The 25626-nt window shown below is 35.3% G+C and overlaps 1 protein-coding gene across 1 annotated transcript in view; it reads left to right on the plus strand.

The window, feature by feature from the left end:
• The window catches only part of Nup75 (nuclear pore complex protein Nup75), a 459526-nt gene that overhangs the window by 250848 nt on the left and 183052 nt on the right, over nucleotides 1-25626 (plus strand). Inside the window, exon 14 of the mRNA XM_090389073.1 lies at nucleotides 17845-17928. Coding sequence (XP_090245199.1) covers nucleotides 17845-17928 — 84 coding nt within the window. The remainder of the gene's footprint in view (nucleotides 1-17844; nucleotides 17929-25626) is intronic.

The raw sequence follows: 25626 nt of genomic DNA on the forward strand, positions 1-25626 counted from the left end.
AACCCATGTGTTTACTTATACCACAATGACTCCCAGCAGTCTCTGAAATACCCTGCATCTTGTTTTCCAGGCTGCTGCTCATTCCAATTGAAGTACAGTAATACCCCGAAGTTACGCGATAGGTGGGTCCGACGAAAATCGCGTAAGTCGAATTCGCGTAAGTCGGGGTACAACTTTGCATATAAATACATATAAATTTTGCTTAATTGGGACCAAGGACTAACAAAAACACTAGTTTAGAAGAAAAATATTAATAAAATTTCAGTTCTTTATACATATTAATACAAAATATGTATTAAAAAAACAAATGACTTACGTAAAAAAGTTATTTCGATGTCGATGGCTTCATAAAATCTAACAAATTCGTCTGACGACACAGCGTGTTCTTTTTTTCACGCAGAATTTCTTCGTAGCAAGCTAATAATTTTTTTATTCCTTGCTTTGTAGCTATAACGCGTTCTTCGTTGGAGTCTATGTTTTCTAAAATTTTTAAGCCCTTTACAATTGAGCCCTTTTCAATTTTCAACCTGTCAAGTTTGCAATTGTCATGTGCTTTTCGCCGTTGCTTCATTTAGGCCTGTAGCACGTGCAATATCACATGGTCTTTCATTTCGCTCAAAGCGTTTCACAATTTCATATTTTTTCTCTATCGACAGAGGCGGACTGGCCATAAGCCTTACCGGGGAAACCCCGGAGGGCCAGTGTGATTTTGGCCATAAACCATAGTATGAGGCCACTATAAATTTTCCCGGGTAAGAATTTTTGACCAGTCCGCCTCTGTTTATCGATAATTGCTTTTCTTTTTCTCTCTGAATCTGCAGTGTCTTCACCAGGACGCTTCCTTTTAATTAAGTATTTTACTCATTTTTAGGGAATAAAGCACAATTACAAAACGAGGAGGCATGCTTGATATGCATAAACAAAGCTGCGCATGTAGCAACTGAATAAACAACACCATAAAGGCAGAGATACACTATTAACACCTCACATTTCTAGGGGTTACTACCATAAAACAATAAAAATCCAGTTGCGTTTCTGCTAGTGAAATTTGTTATAAACTGGTAGTAAACTCGATCTAATTGCATTTGCGATTATACCGATAGCTGGAATTGTGTTGGTTTTTACGTTATTATGGTGAAATGTGTTTTCCCCTTCACTGATATAAAAAACATAAAAGCAGCAAAGTTGAATTTTGTTCATCTTTCGCTCTCATTCTCCGCCGTCGCACCGTATATCGATAACATATGAAAAACGACCTTGAAGATAGTGGGCGGCAGCGTTGCCAAACGAAAAAAATCAAGAACCGCGTAAGTCGGGGTAGCATAAGTCGGGGTATTACTGTATTAAGAAGGCTATTATCTCCTGGTTTTACAATTCTTCCTTTGTGGAAACAGCTACTCTAAATCACACTTGAAAAAAACTTGAAAGCAGTCCTGACTGTTTTTCTGTCAAGTCCATTAATATGGTGAGCTGCACTATTTTAAAACGAAAATTGATTTGCATTTGTATTCTTTATTTATTTTTTATTTTTATTTTTTCTCTCCATTTCCAGACAATAAACAACAGAAATTTAGTCTCAGCAACATGGGACTTCCCTAGGCCAATAGGTGCTGACAATGTGTAAGGTGCTTTTTCAGCCTATAGCAGTTGTTTGCTACCTTAGAAAGGAAAGGCCTTCATGAAAGTAATGCCTCCAAAACTGTACATTCCAAGTTCTAAATTTTTTTTTTTTTTAATTCTAAATTATTTGAATAAAGAATGGAACTGCTTTTCTCTACAACTAGCATGGTTTTGTAATGAATTAGGAAATCTCACATACTTTAAAATTATAAAGTGATATTGCTTGCTATAATCCAGTGTTATAATGCATGAATAGTCACTATATTAGCTTTGTGTATAGTAAGATACAATGGTGACTGTATATAGTAATGATTAATTGTTGATTATATATATTTATAATTATTGTAGGTGAATTAGATCAATTGAACATGGTGTGATTTAATGTTATATCAACTGTAAAATCCAAAAAATTAAGAACTGGCAAAAATTTCTGTTTGTGCACACTTACACACTCAGACAGTACTGATGCACACATGTGATTTTGTTTCTCCTGTAAAAATTATAAAGAGCAGTTAATTCATGAATGAAACACAAAATGATGATGTTTATCCAATTAAAAAATTTAAAAAAATTGAGACAGCTACTAAAAGTGAAGGCTAGTATGCTCTATGCTTATCGTTGATATTAAGTGTTTTAAATACAGGAATATGTGAGTTATATTCAACCTTTACTGTGGAGGCCTTCCCAGTAAGCAGATTTCATTCCAGTTATGCCCTTTTGGCTTTTGATTTAATGAGTATCAAACATTCAATTTCCAACAACTGTGGGAAACTGTTAAGTCACTGTGGTGCAGTATCCCTTTGGCATGTTTTCAACACATCATTGAGTTCATGCCAGTTGGGCTAATGGGGGGCCTAGTTGCTATTATTAAATGTACCTGATAAAGTGGTACTTGTTGTATATGGTGACTGCATCAGCATGCTCTTTCATTGTATTTTGTAGTAATTACAAGTTCTTTTAATAATAAACTAATGTTGTTTTTCACCAAAGAAGTGTTCATTTAACCACTTTCATTTACCTACATGTTAAGTATACCTCTTAGATTAAATGCTTTAACCCTTGTCAAATTGTTATATTTCACATAAAGAGACTACTTAAATAACTATTGTCATATTTAATTAGTTTTGATACATATTTGTCATGCATGCCCTTCTATAGAATAAGCAGCATAACTACCAGCTCTCAGCATTTACAAGAGAATGTCTTTTTTAATCAGTTTAATTTTTCTCTGCCCCCCATCATATAGTTGGTGAAAGAGAATTTCTCTATCTTTTTCTTTGGACAAAAAAATAATAAAACTATGTTAGTATCAGAATTTTTATTTATTTTGCGAATTTGAGCTTATTTTTGTTAACAAATTGGCCTTTGTGTGTATGGTTGATAGCGTGTTGCAAAATGTTGTTTGTTTTTTTTTTTTTAAGGAGCATTAGCAACTAAGGCCATATTGCTCCGGGTTAAGCGGTGGTCATTCCCTGACCTTTCCGCATCCTCCGTATTTGGTGGTGACGGGCTCGAACCCCGGTTTAATCAAGAAGCGTGTGCTACGCACTGCTGCTCCTTCCCACCTGGCTACGGAGGTGCCGTGTTGCAAAATAGGTGTGTGGGATAATAGCATTGTTCTCTGTTATGCAGAATCATTTCATAATACTTGTGTAATAGGAAGATATTTAACAAAATCTCTTGGTAAAATACCAAAAAAACATGATGTAAAATTTCAGAAGGCATGCAAGATTTTCTTTAAAGGTAACACATTTGCCTTGTGTAGATGTGATTTTTCAATTTCAAGCAGTGAAAAATGCTGTGCAATTGAAAATTTGCAAAGAAATAAGCATAGTGATAGTGGGCAGTTCATAGAAGAAAGCAATGCAAAAATAATGTTGCATTCAATAGTGATATGTCATATGTGCCTAAAGTTCGTTTGTATTTTTCGCCATATAACACATGATCTTATTCTTCGTTATGCTGAACATGCAGGCATGCTGTTCAGAAATAATTTCCTGATAGAAAAAAAGCAGAAAAAAAAGTACAGTTGTGGAAGGATTCATACAACAGACATTGTTAGTGAAATTGCCCAGATAGGAAAAGAAGAGGTGGTGATGACTCTAAAAAATTGGCTATTTTTGATTACTACAGATATAATCAGTGTTTCCAAACTGTGTCCTATTGTGATGATCTCTAAAGGGGGAAAAAAAAAAAAAAAAAAAAAAAATTGTCAAATCAAAAGCAGCTTACTCTCAGTGTAAGCATTAAGAAGTGACTCAACAGTGAATAACATGGGGCCTTTAACAAACTGAAAGCATGTGGGATTGCTTCAAAAACTGTGGCACTTGGCATTGATAACGTAATGTTACTGAAAACTGGAGTAACAAGAATATTCCAAAAAGAGATTGAGAATTTGTTGGTAATAGGCTGTTCTTGTGTATATAAAAGGGACTATCCTGCCTGTCTATGAAAGCAGAATGATGAATACATCTGGGAAATTTACCACTGTGTTGAAAGAAGAGATAAAATGGTAGATTTAAGCAATTTCAATTGATGCTTGCCACTGAAATAAAAAAGATCTTGAAGTATATGGGTACACATTGACTGTCTTTGGTTATATGTTTGTAACTAGACTAGTAGAGCTTTGGCAACTTTTTTGACACTTTGAAGTCTAGGGAAGAGGTTTGAAGTGGTGAGAAAGCCACAAGAATAGTTTTTGTAGTTACCAAATGGAAGAGTACAAGCACATTCAGTATTGAGTGGCCCTAACTCATGTTTTCAAATCCATTTCATGATCAAAAGGTTTTGAAAGAAGATAAATTGATGAACTCAGAAAAAAAGAACTTTTGATTTGCAGACTGCTAGTGAATACAATCCTAAACAGGCCAACAAATCTTATAATCCTAGGTATTTTATCTTCACTTGTGCGGAAAGTCTGTTCATATTTAACTCTTCTGGCTTGAATAAAGCAGTTTCTTGTTTCTTTTAAATGAAAATGCACCATAGCTCTTCCCAATCTCTCTCTCACCTCTGTACTGAGGTCATTGCCCCGGGATATGTTACAGAATATTATGTGCAAATTTATTTTACTAGCAGTTTTCGAATCTTCCACTTCCCTTTCAGATATTTATTACCCTAGTAGACTAAACTACAAGGATTGTTCTGACTTAGTTATAATTTCTACTGCCAAGGTTGTGTGGAGTGTAAAACAAGAGAATATTCTGTTGTTTTCCTCAGTGATGAAGTACTTTATGGTTACATGTGACCACATGGTGTTGAAAAATGTTCTTATAAAAGCTGAGGTAATACAAATATCATCAATTGGCAGTTTATTATCTTCAAATTAGAAACTTTTTAGAGATCAGTTCACCATAATTTTTTGTGTGGTTAAAGATAAAGAAAATGAAGCAGTAGGTGTTTTCAGGATCAGTTTTGTCAGTTTCTGTCTGAGAAGCTACATATCATAAGAAAGAACGTGTTGACACTTATTGGTCCTTGGTTGGTTGGGGAACTGATAAGTTTCCCAACCAACCAAGGATGCTTGAAATATAAATTATCCTAAGTCATGCTTCACATTTTAACAATCCTAGAGTGCTGTGTATAACAGGGGTGGCCAACAAGTCAATCATGGCTTTAATTTCGGTCGATCACAACGAATTTTAAATATAGATAAAAAAGTAGATTAGTCAAAATCTAAATATTATTATTATGCGCCCCACTCATACGCTTATTACAAATCTGTTGAACTGCATGACCCTCTTGTTGCTGCGCAGCTGCTAGGCTTGTCTAGTAAAAATTCACGCAGTTATGTTGAGGTGAGCATAGCGTTGAGTCGAATTCTTATTTGGCTTACTTAATATTAATAACTGGACAGTGCTTATATGTTAATTTAATACCCTTTGATTTAAAATGAATACTAAGAAAAATGAGTAAAACATATCATTTTCATCAAGAGTGGGAATTAGAATATTTTTTTTTTGTAATGATAAAAGAAAAATGTTATTTGATTTGCAATGCTTCCGTGACTATACCCAAAAAATGAAATTTAGAAAGGCACTTCAAAGTGCTCCATTGTAAACACCATTCGCATTTTTTGGCTAATAGTGACCCTAGAAAAAAATAAATTAAAAGAACTTAAATCCAGATTATTCGCACAACAAAATTTCTTCGTGACACCTAATTTACAATCTAAAGCAGTAACTGTAGCATCATTTAAAATGAGTCATTTCTTGCAAAAAAATGCAAACCATTTTCTGATGGTCAATTCATCAAAGACGCATTTTTAGAAATAACAGATTCTCTTTTTGAAAACTTTAAGAACAAAAATGGAATTAAAAGTGCCCTTCAAGATCTGCAATTATCTTGAAATACTGTGATGTGATTCATCGAAAAAATTAGTAAAAATGTGAGCGAACAATTGCGTGCTCATATTGCTAATTGTGTATCCTTTTCTGTACAACAGACGTTAGTGATAAAGCTCAATTTCTCATTGTTATTCGTATGGTTTTCGATGATTCTGCCACTAGAGAAGAACTGCTGGGTATAGTTTCGTTATTAAAAGAAAGAACTAGAGGTCTTGATATATTTAACGCCTTCAAAAATTTTATTGAAAAAAATTAAATTACCACTATTTAAGTCCATATCAATAACAACAGATGGAGCTAAAGCAATGACAGGTAATCTTAACGGTTTCATTGCATTGTGCCAAAAGGATGATGAATTCCCAGATTTTTTGAGTTACCACTGTATCATCCACCAAAAAATTATTAGTCAGCAAAATATTAATTACTAAAAGTGTTATGGACATACCTTTCGAATTCCACTCTGATGGAATTCCCTTTTGTGAATTCTATCAGAGGATAATCTCTTTTAAATGAGACTTTTCAAAATGCAACTCGATGAAAAAGAACCAGATCTGATATTACACACAGATGTGAGGTGGCTGAGTCAGAGTAAGTTTCTACAGAGATTTTGAAATTTGCTGAATGAAATTAAAAAATTTGTTGATCAAAGAGGAGATATGATTATCAGCAGCTACAAGATACGGAATGGTTGTGTGATCTGACTTTTTTGGCAGATTTTACCAGTAAATTAAGTGATCTGAATTTGGAATTACAAGGAAAAAATAAAAATGTGGGTGACATCATTAGTAGTATTTCTGCATATAAATATCAAATTTTGGCAATGGCTAAGGATCCCAAAGATCGCTCATTTTGCAAATATGCAAGATCATTTGCAAAAATGTCCTGTTTTTGAATTTAATAGTGAGAAATATGTTTCTGAAATTGAGAAAGTTGTGGATGATTTTGAAACCAGATTCAGTGATTTTAACACAATTGAAGACATTGATCAATGTCTTCAGTTGTGTCCATTCTTCAATTCTTGTCCATTTAAGGTCGACTAAGATACGAAACAAATTGCAGAAAAAAATTGCTGAGGTTTTTCACATGGAGAAAATATTACTTAAAAATGAAATTATTACATTGCAAAGAAAAGTACTGTAAAAAAATGCAGTGAATTTTTAAATTCCTATTTTGGTTCCACCTATCTATGTGAATCGGCCTTTTCGTATTTGAAACAAACAAAAAAAAAAAAACAGTGAATTGCTCTACTCTTATGGACTTGCATACAGAAGATTCTTTGTGGTTGGCATCATTACAGTATATCCTCGATTTTGAAAGCATGGCAGATGACATTAAGACACCAACTTCACATAAATTTAAAATTTAAATACTTATGACTTTTAAATAAGAATTCTGAATTATATTTAATTTTAAAATTTATAAACAACCTTTTTCAGTGTGTTGATTAACCTTTTTAACCATGTGCAATGAACTACTTGAGATGGTAGATCGCGGCACATTTTGAAGAAAAAAAAAGTTTGCAAAGGCAAATTAAGTTTGCCACCCCTGGTGTATAAGAAAGTATTCAACCATTTTAACTCAAATCTTATCTTTTTGGTGAAGCTTTGGAAAAATGCTCCTGACATATCCAGACAGTATGGCCATTGTTATTAACAAAACTTTAACAACATTTCTCAGGAAGTCTGGAACAGTATTTTTGTCAAAGCAGTCAAAAATCTAATAGAATATCCAAATAGAAATCCATAGACTTGAAAAATATTAGGTAAGCTAATTTTTAAAAGAATGCTGTATAGCAAAATCTAATGGCTATAGGCTATATTTTAAAATGTATGTATTTTTCCAGTGAAATTTAATTTTTATTGCAGTTAAAAAAGTCTTCTGCTTTTTGTAAAAAAAAAAAAAAGTAATAATAATCCCTTCTGTGTTTTTCTTGCTTCCATAGGCCAGATCTCCACATTTCTGAAAATTAAAAATTGGCTGCTATAAATCAGATAGGTGTGCGTTTGTAAATGAAAAGCTGTACAATACATTTAATTTTCTTTTAATATTGTAGTTTGAATAGTTAGGGTTAATTGAATCACAAAGGTTAAGTACCGATGCATTATGATACTTACAAACGTATAAGCATGCCTTTCTTGTATTTAGCACTAAATCATATTTCTCTGCAAAGTGTGGTCTGGTGGTTAGTCCCCTATTTCAGGCCCCTGTGCTCAAAATGCATGATCCATCATGAACTGCGGCTTTGAAAATCTGGCTGCCCTAATAAATATTTATTAAGTATGCAATCACAATGAATATGTAACTTTTTCTGCCCTTAGCTGTTTTCAAAGATAATGGGAATTTATTTATTTATCTAGAAAAGTCTTTTTATAACACTTCCACTAAATTCTAAGTTAGTTACATAACATTACAGTGACTGGCATACATGCTTTTGATCAATAATATACGCTGTTGCCATTAACATCCTGTTTGTGTACTTTACTTTTTTTTTTTGTTAAAAAATTAAAAAATAGCATACATTAAAAAGTATGGGTTAAAAATAATAATCAATGAGTCTAAGAGTAGATATATAAGAATGAAAATAGGAAAGAGTGGGGAAAAAAAAAAAAGTGCATCAAAATCTTATTCTTTAGAGATGAAGTTAGAAGTTATGGAACCTCAGAGTAAAGCGGCTGAGGAAACACAGACACAGAAGTGCAGACCAACTGGATTGAATATTATAACCATAAAACATCCCTTTGTCTGGAGCAGTCATATTGGAGAAGGCCAAGGACTTATATTATAGTTTAACTATAGATTCAAAGCAGCCATCAGCTTTTTCAATAACTTGGGGATGGTTTGATTGCTTTAAAAGCTATCATGCATTCTCATAGGTGCTGACCCTCTTATTTTATAAGGAGGAATTCATCTTTTTTTTTTTTACTTAGTTGTATTATATTTGGTGGCAGAATTTTTGTGCTTCTTTTTGTTAATGAATAGGACATCAAGTGTGCTATGGTAGTTCACATTGCAACATAGAAAGGCCAGATAATAGCAGCATTTTCTGTTACATGCAATTAACAATCTCTTTCAGTAAGGTGCCATAGAAATACAGCAAAATTTCAGAAGACATAATGCAATATTTTTTATATATTGTAAAATCTTAAAAAGGTAACACATTTACATTATGTATTCAGGTGGCAGGAAGTATTATCAGATGTTTGCAAACAAATAAGCACAAGGACAGAAAGCAGTGCATAGAAAGAAAGGAAGAAATACAAAAATAGATGTATCATTTCATAGTCACAATAATGTCAATCATGCCTGTTGTTTATTTACATATTTTGCCATAGAATATGTGCTGTGGGGCTGAGTTGTTGCTACCTCAACACGCTTTCACAATCGTCCAAGTTGGCCTGATTGTGAAAGAGTGTTGTTCAGAAATATGGAAACATATTTCTGAACAATGTAGCAAGAGCGGGTATTGAAAGAAGAGATTAAGCTCTTGGTAATAAAATAGGCCGTCTTTGTCATCTTATTAATTTGCAAAGGGAGCTGCTTGCCTTCCTCTGAAAGTGGGTGATACTTGGTGGAAATTTAATACTACCTAGAGAGCTGTGTTAAAACGAAAATAGATTTAATTTCAAATGGTGCATTACTACTTGAATGTAAAAAAAAAAAAAAAAAAAAGTATCTATGTACACATTGGCTGTCTTTGGTTAAATTGTAACTAGACTGGTAGAATGGTGTCGGCCTTTGACAGATCTGTTTAAAGAATAGGAGAGAAGAGTGACGTGAGTACTTTTTCAAAGAAAATTGAAAAAGTCAATAAGCGATCACTGGGGATGGCACTAACTCATGTTAAAATCCACTTCATGATCCAAAAGTTTTGAAAGAAGACAAATTTATGAACTCAAGAAAAAAAAAGATTGCAAACTCTTGTTATAAGAAATCTTGAACAGGCCAAGCATGTTGATTATTACAAGCCTATTATCCTTGGTGCCTCCGTAGCCAGGTGGGAAGGAGCAGCAGCGCGTAGCACGTGCTTCTTGATTAGACCGGGGTTCGAGCCCGTCACCACCAAATTTGGAGGATGCGGAAAGGTCAGGGAATGACCACTGCATATCCCGGAGCAATGTGGCCTTAGTTGCTAATGCTCCTTAAAAAAAAAAAAAAAAACAACAACAACCTGTTATCCTCACTCATGCAGAAAGTCTCTGCCATGTTTCATTTTTCTGGTTTGAAAAAAGAAATTTGCTTGTTTTTTTTTATATAAAAATGTTCTGCCAACATTTGAAAATCCAAACATATCTCTTCAGTCAAGTGTAGCTCACTTCCATCTACTGGGGTCATTATTCCTAGATATGTTGAAGAATGTTATGTGTCAATTTATTTTACCAATACTTTTACCAAATTTTACCAATTTTACCAAAGGATGATTCTGACGTAGTCATACACAATTTTACTACCAAGATCATGGAGCGTCTAAAACAAGAGAGGATTCTGTCACTGAGGAAATATTTTATAGCTGCATGTGACTACATGGTGTCCAAGTAGTCTTTCAAAATGATGTTTTGTGTTTTTTTAAATGATGAGATAGCACAGTTTTTATCATTTGACAGTGTATAATTTTCAAATTTAAAAATTATGCAAATTATTTTTGTGGGAAAGTTTCCAGTACTTCTTGGTGTTGTTAAAGATAATGAAATAGATGAAGCAATATACATTTCTCATTATTCATTGTATTTTTTGTGTGAGAACCTACCAGATGCTGTTATGAAATAAGAAAGAATTGAACAGTGATCCTTTTTTTTGGGGGGGGGGGAAGGGAGTTTCTGACAAGTGCAAAAGGAAGCCTGAAATATAACAAATTATCCCAAGTCATGCTTTGCGTTTTAAAAATTCTTATAGCAGTGTTGAATGTGAAAGGATATTCAGCCAAGTTAGAAAAACAAAAACTGAGTTCATATCTTTTTATTCTAGTGAGGCTTTGGAACTGCTCTTGACAGTCAAGTCTACATAGCAGATCTGGTGTTTGGAACAATACTTTGACTCAACATTTCCAAACAGGGCAGCCTTTGTAGCAGTATCTTTCTTGATGTAGTTAAGATCAGTAGATGTAAATCTACTGACAGAAAAAAGGTTTGGCAAGCTAATGTTGAAGAGTGTTAGCTAACCTAGCTCTACTGAATAAACAATCTTATTTCTGTATTTTAAGATAAAATGTGTACAGTCGGACCTCTCTTTAACGAACTTCCATATAGCAAAATTTTCTATAAACTATTTTTATTTCCCCTTGGTCATTACATTGAAAATAGTTTCAGTATAACGAAGAAAATTTCCATATAATGAACTGATTTCGAGAGCCCCGGGTACGCATTGTTCACACCTCTGGCCTTTAGGCAATAAAGTTGATGCTGTAGAAAGCATGATTTAAAGAGTTAAAAGGATTAAGCATCAATCCCTTTAGCTTTTAATAGCTAAAGGCTTTAATTCCATGAATAAGAGCTAAAACATTTTACAATTTAATGGTGCCTGTAAAACCCTGCAGGAGGAAACTGGCCAACCACGGCCCGGGATAGAAAAAGATGGAAGTTTGGGAGAGGCCTTTGCCAAGCAGTGGGTCAGCAATGGCTAAAAAGAAGTAAAACCTGTACAACTTATACTCTACAATGCCGAGAAGTCTCGCTGGTCAGCTGTCCACAGCCATTGGCAAAGATTAAGGCATATTCCGGACGTGGGCATTGGCTCTGGTCAACCTATTTTCTACCGTAAGCATCCTATTAGAGAATTAGGAGAAAGTGATTTTCCTTTATCTCGGAAATTCATCTGTTTCGAAGAAATTAGTCATCCACACTTTCACTAAATTTCACCTGTCTCTGTTTCCATGGTACTACAAGTGGTCCCTAATTTCAGCTTTGTTTTAGCTGCTGTGCAAGTAACCTTACAGGTCTAAGAGGAAATCCTTGAGAGTGGTAGTATGAAAAGGTGGAAGTGCTTATTAGTGTAGATTGCGGCATTAAAAAAAAAAAAAAAAAAAAAGGAAATCACTTTTAAATGATGTCCCTGTCAGTACTGTGTCAACCATTCTGAAAAACCTTGTTTCTATTCTCAAATGTCAAATTGAGAAAACGGGACCCAGTCGGAAGTGTGCAAAATTATGCCTTTGAGAAAATATAGATGAAGCAGTTTTTAAGTGAATGAAGTTGATACAAGACCAAAACATGACAATGTCAGGACTATTAATAAAAGAAAATGCTATGGAGTACACATCTTTTCTGGGTCACAAAACAATCCAAGCCTGTTCTGGTTGACTGTACAAATTTAAAGAGTGTCATGACTTACTTGAAAAAGTTATTTCTGTTGAAAGTGGAGTTGCAATCAAAGAAGACTACACACCCATTGGAAATAAACAGTTTTGAAAAAAATTATGGAGTACTACAAGTCCAAAGACATATTCAACATTGATGAGACATGTCTATTTTTTAAATTTTTACCAAACAAGACACTGACTTTTAAAGGTGACAAATATTTAGGTGGTAAAAATAGGTGGAGAGAATTACACTTGGTTCCAAATATGGCTGGTAATGAAAAACTGAAGCTTTTGGTAATAGGCAAAAGTAAATAACCCCAATGTTTCAAAGGAGTAAAGTCGTTAGAGTTGGACTACAACAAAAAACCTAGAATGACAAGCAAAATTTTTGAGCAGTGGATTTTAAATTTCAATAGAAAAAGATGATGAAAGAAAACAGAAAAATTGCATTGATTATGAACAATTTCCCTGCCCACCTTCACTTCGTAATTTCGAAACTTACAAGTGTGAAGCTTGTTTTCTTTCTTCTAAATAATTCTTCTTAACTGCAGCCAGTGGACCAAGGCATTATCAAGAATTTGAAAAGGCACTACCAAAGGCACATAATGAAAAAAAATTATACTGAGAATAGAAACCAACCAACCTATTGATTTGTGGATGTGCATATCAGAGTTGGCGAAAGTGTGGAGTCAAAATGTGATGGAAGCAACGATTAAGAATTAACGGAGATGAGAGGGATAAACTACGGAAAGAGTTCCAAGTGAGGTTTGATCAATGGAGAAATTGTTCTTGACAAATTTTTTGGAGTTTATAATGATGTCATAGTAGTTGAAATCCGAGTGACTCCCAACATTTTGGAGTGTATTTAGCATTAGCACTAGTAGAGGCATTTCATGCAAGAAAGCAAGCTTATGCAGCGTCAGCCAAAAAAAAAAAAAAAAAAATAAATAAATAAATAAAAATAACCACTTCCACTTCACCCCTTTGTTCGTTTGAAATACCTGTCCAGCTGAGCCTTAAACTTATTTAGGCTATCAACTTCCACGACAAGGGATGGAAGTCTGTTCCACCAACCAACCATCCGCTGGCTAAAGGCAAATTTCCGCACATCTATCCTACATCTGTCTTTCCTCAATTTGAATTTATGCCCTCTCAGGTGATTATTCTGAGCAAGAGGAAGAATCCCACTGGCATTGAGCATGCTCAAACCATTCAAAGCCTTATACACCTCTATCCGATCACCTCGCTGGTGCCTAGTCTCCAGACACTGTAATTTGCAAAACTTAAGCCTTTCTTCATAAGAGCACCCCTTTGTTCCATTCACTAATCTTGTTGCCCCTCTCTGTACTCGTTCCAGCAGCTCTACATCCTTCTTGAAATGAGGCCTCCAGACCTGTATACAGTACTCTAGGTGTGGCCTGACCATTGCCTTATACAAGGGAATAATCACCTCCTTACCCCTGCTAGAAAAATTCCTGTATATCATTGACAATACACAATAAGCTACTCTTGCAGCCCATCTGCACTGTTCAGAGAACTTCATATCTGTCTGCACAACCACCCCCAGGTCACTTTCATTCTCTACCACTGTCAGTGTAGTACCACACAGTTCATACGTTGCTCTGGGGTTGCTGTTTCCCATATGTAGTACTTTACATTTGTCAGTGTTAAACTACATTTGCCACCTCTCAGCCCATCTGCTCAACCTTTCCAGATCCTGTTGCAGCAGCATAGTGTCAGTAGTGTCCTTGACAACCCTGCCAACCTTCGTATCGTCTGCAAATTTGGACATTAAGCTTGATATACCATCATCAATATCATTTATAAATACAGAAAACAATAATAGACCCAATACTGAACCCTGAGGGACTCCACTAATAACATTAGTCCACGATGAGCAGTGTCCATTGATTACCACTCTCTGTCTTCTCCCCCTCAACCACCCTTTTATCCCTAGCAGCAATTTGCCTCCAATGCCACATTGCTCCAATTTGTGCAGCAGTCTTCCATGTGCAACAGTATCAAAAGCCTTTCTGAGATCCAAGTATATAATATCAAAGTTATTCCCTGCATCCAGTTCTTTTGTGACTGCATCATAGTATCCAATCAAATTGGTCAGGCAAGACTTCCCCTTAACAAAACCATGCTGTGTCCAAGCTATAATTGAAGTCTTGTCTAGATGATCCTGCAGTGCTTCTTTAACCAGTGCCTCCATTAATTTTCCGGGAACAGAAGTTAAACTCACAGGTCTATAATTACTTGTGTCAGCCTTTGATCCTCCTTTGTGAATTGGGGTCACATTTGCACATCTCCAGTCCATGGGTACCTCCCCTGAGTCCAAGGAAGCCCTCATAATTATGGCTGAGGGTTTGCTTACTTCCTTTGCTGCCGCCCTTAATATAACTGGATAGATCCTATCCACCCCAGGTGCCTTTCTTGTGTTTATCTTCAACAATTTCTCCTCCACTTTACTCTGAGTTATTACAAGATTCTCTAGCTTACTGCCAGAGTTGAATACACCTTTGGTATTCCCCTCGCTGAATAACTCCTCATGTGTGAATGTCGATGCAAAATATTCATTTAGTTTGTTAGCTACCTGAGCAGGATCATCAACAGTTGACCCATCGATATCAAGTGGACCAATCTGATTCATCCCCTTCCTTCTAGTTTACATAAGTAAAGAACTCTTTGCTGTTTTTCTTTGCATCCCTTGCCAAAGATTTCTCGTAATCTGCCTTCACCTGCCTAACCTCCTTTGTAACTTGATTACAGATCAACTTGTATCTATCATAGGCTTCTGTGTCATGTGTTAATTTGTATGTATCCCATGCATTTTTCTTCTCTGCCATATGTCTCATTAGTTCATCTGACATCCATTTAGGCCTAAACCTTGAACAGTATTTCTTAGTTGGCATGTAAAGCCTAGTAGCTTCCAAGATAAGTTCTTTGAATGCTTCCCATTTTGAATTTTCTGTTGGTAGCATCATCATTTGGTCCCACTGTATAGAATTTAAATACTGTCTCAGTCCATCGTAGTCACCTTTACGAAAGCAATAACCCTTCCCTTCCCTTTACCCCTAATGGTAGTTACCTCTTTGAGTAAATCCCACTTCAGCACACTGTGATCACTGCCACCTAGTGGTTCATTTATCTGCAGATTCTTAATGCATGAAGAATCACTACTGATAATCAAATCAAGAGTATTACTCCCTCTAGTTGCCTCCCGAACATGCTGATGTAGAAAACAATCATCCAATAAATCCACAAAAGCCTTGCTAGTGTGTGAGTGACCAGCCCCCAAATTGCAGTCAATATCTGGGAAATTAAAATCCCCCATTATAAGACTCTCTGATTTACTGGCCCACTCTATTTCCCTGTACAGTTTCTTATTATACTCATCATAGTCATTAGGCCTATAGCACACTCCTACTCTCAATTTTGATATCCCAATGCTTATGCCACACCAAACTGACTCGACACTGCACTGTCCAGCGATGTCGACTGGCTTCACTTCCTTGGTTTTTATGTGTTTCTTAACTAATAGCATAACCCCTCCCCCCTTCCTATCCCATCTATCCTTTCTGTAGACATTGTACTCCCTAAATTCCAGTTCTGCACTCCTTATATCTGTGTGACACCACGTCTCTGAAATCCCAAACAATGTCTGCCTTTGATGTTTTGAGCAATACCTCAAATTCATCAAATTTATTTACTAAACTCTTAGCATTGGTGTACACGCAAGTATACATGCACCTGTTCTTTTTCTTAGCTACCCTAACACAACCCATGTGTTTACTTGTACCCCAACGATTCCCAGCAGTCTGTGAAATATCCTGCATCTTATTTTCCAGGCTGCTGCTCATTCCAATAGAAGCAGTGCAAGAATCACTTTCACCTTTTCCAGTGGCTACTGTTAATCTATTAGTCCTTGTATCCCCCAATCTAGCAGTTTTCCGACCCACCTAACACTGCCTCGATAGCATCAGCAAACATTCTTGCACCCTTTCTATTTAAGTGTATCCCATCCCTGTAGAAGCAGTCTCTCCTGTTAACAAGTACAGATCAGGCTGAAAAAAATTCTACCCCTTGAGCCTTGCACAATCTTTCCAGGGCCGAATTGATCGACAGGGCTCTTATCATATACTCTCTCCTATCCTGTCTGGGCAGAATTGCAGACACTTTCAAATTCAACCCTAATTCACGGCTTTTTTTCAACAGTGACCTGTACCAAAGGCACATACTGAAAAAGAATTTGAAAGAATTTGAAAAGGCACTACCAAAGGCACATAACTGAAAAAAAATTATACTGAGAATAGAAATCAACCAACCTATCGGTTTGTGGATGTGCAGGTCAGAGTTGGCGAAAGTGTGGAGTCAAAATGTGATGGAAGCAACGATTAAGAATTAACGGAGATGAGACGGATAAACTACGGAAAGAGTTCCAAGTGAGGTTTGATCAATGGAGAAATTGTTCTTGACAAATTTTTTGGAGTTTATAATGATGTCATAGTAGTTGAAATCCGAGTGACCCCCAACATTTTGGTGTGTATTTAACCAGTGGCAATATCAATGATGAGTTGGATGAAAATGAGGGCATTGTTAAACCTTCCAAACAAAGGTTGGCTGTATTTGAAACTGCATTGAAGCCTTCAGTGGGAAGAAAATGTAACAGAAAATATATCTGATTTAAAGTTTAAACAAATGTGAACACTTTTATGAACGCTGTACAGTAGAATCCAGTGTACAACAAAATATAACCAAATATTTTACGACATAATTCTTAAAAAAGTGTACTAAATTGTATGCATCATGTAAGTAGTCATTTCTTAATATATATGTATTAATAAATAGATTTAAAATGTTAGAAAATTTATTCATTCCCACTTCTTTCTCATCTTTTACCATATTTCTGAATTTACAGTATTTTTCACTGTTGAAAAGGTCATATTTCTTTATAACGAAATTTCTGTATAACGAATTTTTTCAAGGGAATGATCGATTTCGTTATATAGACTCCGACTGTATTTTGTTAGTGAAATTTAATTTCTGGTTTGGACTTAAGGGGAGGGTGGAAAAATCACTTGCTTTTCCTGAAAAATTCCTGGCATTTTTTTTTTATTATTATTATTTTTTTTTTTATGAACTTCTGCATTTTGCAAACCCCCCCCCCCCCCTGAAAACTGTCCTTATTTTTTCCTTAGAAAATGCCTGATTTCAAATTTTTTTAAAGTGAAAAGTTGTCAATTTACATTAAGAATGCAATTGTGTTCGCAAACATGCATAAGATTTTGTAAATCATTGGATATTTAGGACTTTGAAATTCTGTAAATCAAAATTAGCAATTTTTAATATCACTGCAAAATTTATGTTTTTGTATTGTGGAAAGTTGATCATTGAAGAACCTGTACATTCACCTCCCCCCCTCAAGTGATTTGTAATTACCTTACTTTATTTGTAATTACCTCAAGTAATTTGTAATTACTTTACTGTGATTATTAATTTTACACAGAAATAAAGTAATTAAGAGTTATTAACTGTTTTCATTTACCTGGAGTCAAATTTCATATTGATATTTTTGTTTTTTAGTTTATTTGAAGACAGTTGGTGGTTTGTAGCTCACATAACAGATTTATTGTGCATTGGAGGTCACATCAGCATGGAGTCTATTAGGTGAAGCAGCTTAATTATTCTTTACTATTCGATTATTCTTGTTTCATGATGATTGGATTTCATATTGATAAAACATGAAGTCAGTATTATCATGGATATTGTTGCCTAAAGTACAATGTTTGGATTATTGCTTGGATTTCATAAGAATAAAATAAGAACACAATTAGTAATACTTAAACCTTAATTGAAAAACATGTACCTTTACATTCCACATGTACATGTACTTTTACATTCCACAAGGAAAGAACACTCTTAAGAACCCAATTGAACTGTATTTAAAAATTGTGTACTGTATTTTACAGGTACTGAGTCGCATAAGATAAGTTAGCATAAGTGTTGGATATGTATGTGTATATGGATATCTGTCTGACAGTGGCACCAGGACTATTTATCCATCTCCACCAATTGTCATGTAGAGATTGGGGGGGGGGATCCTCTTAATCACATCGGTCTGAAGTGTAAATGTGTATTTACCAGGCCTCTCTGCCATCAGGTGGCAGCCACCAACATAGGTAAATACCACTCGATGCTCGCCCTAGCACAAGGAGCTGAACCTGGGTCTACTCCTACGTCAGTGTCGTATATCTTTTATAGCACCATTAAATCCCACACCCACCAGTGGCCATGCAAAACCAGCAGGTGCCTACAAAATCCCACTCCCAGGTCACCCACACGTGAGAGCCAGCAAAAAAATAAAATAAAATAAAATAAAATAAAAAAAATTCTGCATCTGAAAAAAAAAAAAAATCAGATGCCAGCAATCCCGTTCATCAATTGCAATGTGCACATATTAGCCAGCATGCAGATTGCAATTGAGAGCCAGCATAAAAAATATAACAATAATAATAATAAATAAAAATAATAATAAAAAAAACCAAAATAAATAAAAATATATGTACATATTAAAAAAAAAAAGAAAAAAGTCTTATTCCTTGAAATATAAATCCAGACTGGAAATATAATCCCACCTACAGTTACCCTGAAACTATAGGCCAGCAAAAAAAAATAAAAATAAATAAAATAAAATAATTTAAAAAAGTAAATAAATAATAAAAATATATTTTTATTTTTTTTCATTCTCTTTTTACTGCTCAGCAAGACCAGAAGTTGACATTACAAGGAAAGACATTTGTCTCTGCTTATTAAAGACCAATCTTGCAAAATCTTGCAGAGCATTAAAATACCTTCTATTTGCGAGGTATAATTTTTTTATTTCCAGGACCTAACTTGACAATAGTATTTCTTAAATTTTGTCTGTACTGCTCATAAATAATGCAATAATACAGTACATGATCCCAGGTTTCAATACACGTACAGTAGCAAAACGGGTCAGGTTTAAACCCAAAATAATGCAGCTTATAATTAAAAGATCCATGTCCTGTCATAAAATGCAAGGTTTCCATTTCTGGAAACAACCAGCTGTTTTTTTTTTTCTTATCGCAGACAAAGTTAACATATGGAAGAAACAAAGGGCAACTTGACTAGTCTCACTACTGCACCATCTGGCCTGCCACTGATCCATCAAAGCAGTCATTATCAATTTCTTAGCCTTAGACTTATATCTAAATTATTAGTAATACCCATAAAAGTAAGTTCAACCCCCTTTCTCAAATAGTAACAAAAAGCTCTGTAAGCAGCATAGAGAGATCTAGAAGCATACAACCAAAGTATAACCTGAGCAGCATTAGTGGAAACAGTTCTACACATTTTAAACAAAGTTAGTATCATTTTCCTTTGTATAGACAATTTCTGTCTGAATTTCACAGTGAGCAATCTTAAATACCAAACATTAGCTCCATACACAATGATAGGCAGAAATACTGCCTTATAGTATAATACAAGAGTCTTACTCAGGCCTCTAATAATAGACGAGGAAAAGTTTCTAATTTTTTCTCCTAAATACTCTAAATGCTGTCAATTAATATCCCTGGATGTTTTGTTGTCTTAACCATAGGGATTTGTTTCCCTTCAATTAATACCCTCAGAGGCCTTCCCACATCTAATATACCTTTACATAACATCATTACAGTTTTACTAATAGATATCTTTAATTTATGATCTGATACCCAACATACCAGATTATCGATTACAGTAGCTGCCTTAATCTCTAAATTCCATCTTGACATGCCATCAAAACCGAGCACCAAATCATCTGCATATGTAATTTTATGGCATTGCATATCTGTGTTTTGCAACCATAAATTCAATACCATGTTCCAGAAGATTGGCCCCAAAACAGATCCCTGGGGGACAACCTCTTGAAATATTCTTTGAGTACACCAAATGCTGAGATCTTACCAAAATCTTCCTGCCATGCAAATAATTTGATAAACATTTATATAACAATTGAGGACATTTCAGCAAGCGCAAAGAATAAAGTATGCTTTTGTGCCAGACATTATCAAAAGCTCCTTCAAAGTCTATATAAATAACTAATACATATTTACTATTTGAAGAGCCAACATAATCTACAAGGTCCTTTAGTCTATCTTCAGCGGAACAGTTTCGTTTAAAACCATATTGATACAGTAGTGTATAATTACACTTAATAAACCAATCATTTAATCTGAGGAGTAACAATCTTTCAAAAATCTTTGGCATATTTGGAAGTAAAGAGATAGGCCTGTATGCTCTAGATTCCGACAAATCATTGCCAGGTTTAGGTATCAACTTTAGCAAGGCAACCCTCCAATATCCAAGAAAGCTACGAGCTAAATAACACTTATTAAAAATCTCCAACATTAGATGTGGATAAACCTGAACATTTTGAGTATTACATTATTTTCAACAAGATCAATACCTGGAGTTTTGTTGATGTTAATACCCGAACAATCTTGTTTAAGATCATTAACCGTAAATAAAGTATCTGCACCTGAACCAACTTAATTACAATTATCACACCTTATATGCAATTGTTTTATAGTATCATCTCCCCACATTATTATCTGGAAATAAACAGTTAACTATACCAGCAACTGATGTCTCCCAGTCACTTGTTTCACCACTACCTGACTTAATAGTAGTTAACAGGGGACTGATTTGCATTTTATTAGTTACTAACTTATATACAAGGCCCCAGGGATCAGAGTTACCCACCCCCACATTATCACTGGAAATAAACAGTTAACTATACCAGCAACTGTTGTCTACCAGTCACTTATTTCAAAACTACCTCACTTACTAGTAGATAACAGGGGACTGATTTGCATTTTATTAGTTACTAACTTATATACAAGGCCCCAGAGCTACTCACCCCTAAGACCAAATTTTTCCATGATTCCATTTTACTTTTAAGTATTAATTTATGATAAGCTGCCCTCTTAATTTTATAGATTTCTTTTTAATACATGGCTTCCTGCAATCCCCATGACCTATGACGCTGAAAAGCATTTCTGCATGAAAATACCTCTCTACGCTTAATACTTAACTGTTCATTCCACCAAGGAACCAACTTCTTTTTTCCCCTCCTTTTTTTAACTGAAAAATAAAGAGCCCTGTAAATTATGTTCTGAATGTAGAATGCAAATTCCTCTGCATTCATATTAGACACCTATTTATATTGATCTGTCTCAATTTCCTCTTTTACCAAGTTCCAAAACTTGTTCCAATTAATACTTTTATACCTGAACCTTATAATTTCATTATTTTGTGAACAGGAATAAATCTCTGTGTCCACTGTAAGTTTAAATATGATGGCTCTGTGTCCACTGTAAGTTTAAATATGATGGCTCTATGTTCACTAGTTGTAAAATCCAGCTCAACACTCCAGTTTATAATTCTTTGTGACAAAGCATAGTTTGCAAGAGTAATATCAATGTTAGACTGACCACGGAGATTGTCAATGATGTATAACTCACCAGGCCTATTCAAATCATGTGTCATAATGAACACTTCTACACTCCCCCCCCTGGTATCACTATTGTGACAATGCCACAGAGGGGATCTAGCATTTACATTCATGGTGAACAATACATTTTCCCTTCCAACCATTCTCATAACTTCCAAGTATTCCAATGACACTTCTATATCTGCATTAGGTGAACAATATACTGTTACTAAATAAAATTTTATGTATGAGGTACATATATATACACACACACAGCTATTTTAACCACATTAATATCTTTATTCAGTACAAAAACTGCAGTTTTAGGTTTAATTCCAGTGACATGTACAACTTCACTTCCCATAGGGAACCCAGGTACTTTATACTGACCATTTACCAACATTGAATATGGCTTTTGCAAACAAACCACATTTATATTTTTATCAAATAATACAACTCTAAGTTGTGCTAAAACACTATGGAAAATCTGAGCATTCTGCTGCAAAAATTGCAGCCCAACATAAGCTTGAATTTGTTCATAATTAATCAAATTACATTGGGATGGATTATCCATAATTTTCTCTCACCCTAGCTAGTTCCAATGCTCTCTGAAACTCTGGACATGCAATATCCCTAATAGAATGCTCAAAAGACCGCCCCTTCCTCTTAAAATTCACACAAAGTGGAGACTTATCCCTGTTTTTCCAATCTGTGTACACATGCCCACCCTCTGCACAGTGTCCACAAGACCTTATGTGAAAGTACTGTGCAGAGTGGCCAAACCCTAGGCATTTAAAACACGTAATTACAATAGTAAACCGGCTAAACTTATATGAACTGTAACCCAGAAATATCCTGTCACATCTCATTAAGCTTGTTAACATTTTATGGGGTAAACTCACAACCAAATTTGTAGATTTCAGTTTATTTCCAGGCACCTCCATAGCCAGATGGGCAGGAGCAGCAGTGTGTAGCACACACACACTGCTGCTCCTTCAAATAAAAAAAATAAATAAATAATAATAATAATAAATAAATAAATAAATAAAAGATAATAATAATAATAAATTAATTAGATAAAATGTTAAAATAATAAGTATTATTAAAAAAAAAAAAAAAAGTAGATTTGTTGAGTATAGAAGTCAGCTCAGCAATCCACGTCATCTGTTGAAAACTTGTGTGGCAAATTCCTGTAGAGCTGAGAAGGCATTTTGATTTTCAATAAGATATCTTTCATTTCTAGGAGAGAAACTATGTACCGTACTAGATAATGTTTGTCCTAAATCTTGGTAAACTGGGCAGAAGAATAAGTGACTCCAGTCTTCAGAGATGCCACAGAAACCGGTATCTGTCATAGAATTGAAAAAGACGAGCGTTCAAAGAACTGTGACCAGTTAGAATGTATGATGTAACAAGGCTTGGATAGAACCAAAACTGATTATTTTTTGAGGTAGTGAATTTAAAATCAGGTTTAAAACATCTTTTTTTTTTTTTTTTTTTATGTAAACCCCAAACACGAGAGATATTAGAACCTATAGTACTTAGTACCATGCTTGGGTTGGAGGTTGAGAAGACGAAAGAAGATATTTGTTGACATTGGACTTGAACTTCTGTAGACTGTAATTTTTAGGAAATATGTATGAAGGAAGGTTGTTCCAGAAAATGGCAGTTGAATGAATAAACGAGGAAGGTGAAAAGTTGGTTCTGTGAGTTTGAAGTTGGACAGTAAATAGATGTTGGTTGGTAGCTGCACATGTTCAGACTGTTTTGAAAGAGAGAGCGGGAATTATAGAAGCCAATTCAGAAGAACAGTGCCCATGGAAGTATCTGTAGAAGAGGCATGCAGCAGAAACATTACGTCTATGAGACACAAGTGGAGAGACTCTGTTCAAGATGAATCATTAATTAACCTAGCTGCCCTCTTCCGAATGGAATCAAGAAGCCTGAGAGAGGTTTTGGGGCACCACCTCAGATGTGGGAACAATATTCCATGGCAGGGCGGAATTGCGATTTATACAGAGTGAGCAGTTGTTTGGAAGAAACGTAACGCTGGGAACGAAAGAGAAAACAAAGTTTTTTAGATGCAGAGGAAGAAATATTTGTAATGTGCTTGTGCCAAGATAAGCATAGGAGCAGAAGAATCCTTTTTGCGAGATATAAGACAAGACTGAGTTTTAGAAGGATTGAAATCAACTAAGTTGTCTTTGCCCCACTGGAGAATTACCTGAAGATCAGCATTTAAGGAATTGGTAGCAGATTTTCGAGAAGTTGAAGCTGATTGAGCAGGGCAAGGTTTCTCAAAATAGAAAGTGGAATGCAATATGCTATCATCGGCAAAATTATGGATAGGATTTCCAGTCAATGGAAGAAGGTCATTAATATACAATAGGAAAAGAGTGGGGGGAAAGAACTGAACCTTGGGTGACACCAGCATTAGTGGAGAAGTTAGAAGTTAGAGAGCCATCTACCATCACCCTCAATGACCGATCAGAGAGAAAACTGGATAACCAATTACAAAAAACAGTTGGCAAACCATAAGATGGAAGCTTGTTTAGAAGACCTTTATGCCAAACACGATCGAAAGCCTTTGAGATGTCAAGAGCAACTACTTGTGTTTCACTGAACCTTTCCGTTGAATTAGTCCATAAATGGGTAACATAAGCCAGAATATCACCAGTGGATCAACACTTACGGAATCCATACTGGCAATCATTGATCAGACGGAAGGTTTCTAGGTAGTTTAAATGTTGGCGGTTAATTGATTTCTCCATTACTTTAGAAAGAGTAGAAGTAATTGCAATGGGACGATAATTCGATGGGAGGAATTTGTCATCCTTTTTAGGAACTGGCTGGATATGAGCAAATTTCCAAGCAGAAGGAAAAACACCTTTGGAATAAGAAAGTGAAAAAAGGCAGCAAAGAATAGGAGTAAGTTCAGGAGCACAGGTTTTGAGAACAAGTGGAGAAATACGATCAGGACCTGGAGCTTTCTTAGCATCAAGATTTGTGAAAATCCTTCTGACATCCTTTTGACGGAAGACCACAGAGGCATTGAATGGAGCGTGTTGGGAATAGTGGTAGGTGTTTTACCAAAATCATTAATACATGAGTTGGAAGAAAAATGGGATGCTAGCAGGTCAGCTTTATCCTTGGCTGAAGTGACAACAGAACCATCTGGTTTGGACAGAGGTGGGAAGCAGAGATGGGCAAAAGTTGCGGCCAATAGCTTTGGCAAGAGGCCAGAATGCTCGGGTACCATTAGGCAAAAAGCAAGTTTTCTACTGTTAGCCTCTTCAATCTCTAGTTTGGACTGATTAATAACTGCTTTACAATTGTTGTGAGCTTTGATGTAGGCAGAAAATGAAACTGAAGAATTAGAAACAAGCCAATTACGATATCCAAAATTTTTCTCTTAAACAGCCTTAGCACATTTATTGGAAAACCAAAGTTTAGATAAAGGACAAGATTTTAAAATGGAGTGTGGGACAAAGGATTCCACTCCTGTAAGAATAATTTTGCTGACATGATCTGAGCAAACGTTGACATCACAAGTTTTGAAACAGTAATCCAACCAAGGAAAAGAAGAAAAGAAATCTTGTAGGTCATCCTATTTTGCATTCTTATAATGCCAAACAACACGTGGTTGGGAATAGCCATGAGATAAAGGCTCCATTGGAGAAGAGACAATCACCAAGTTGTGATCTGAAGTGCCTAAAGGACCTCTCACTTTGGCCGTTTTTGTTATTTGGTTTTTAGGAGCATTAGCAACTAAGGCCATATTGCTCCGGGGATATGCGGTGGTCATTTCGTGACCTTTCCGCATCCTCCGTATTTGGTGGTCACGGGCTCGAACCCCGGTCTGATCAAGAAGC

The sequence above is a fragment of the Mastigoproctus giganteus genome, chromosome 14 (assembly GCF_048544385.1).
Source record: "Mastigoproctus giganteus isolate SK-2022 chromosome 14, ASM4854438v1, whole genome shotgun sequence".
NCBI lineage: Eukaryota > Metazoa > Arthropoda > Arachnida > Uropygi > Thelyphonidae > Mastigoproctus > Mastigoproctus giganteus.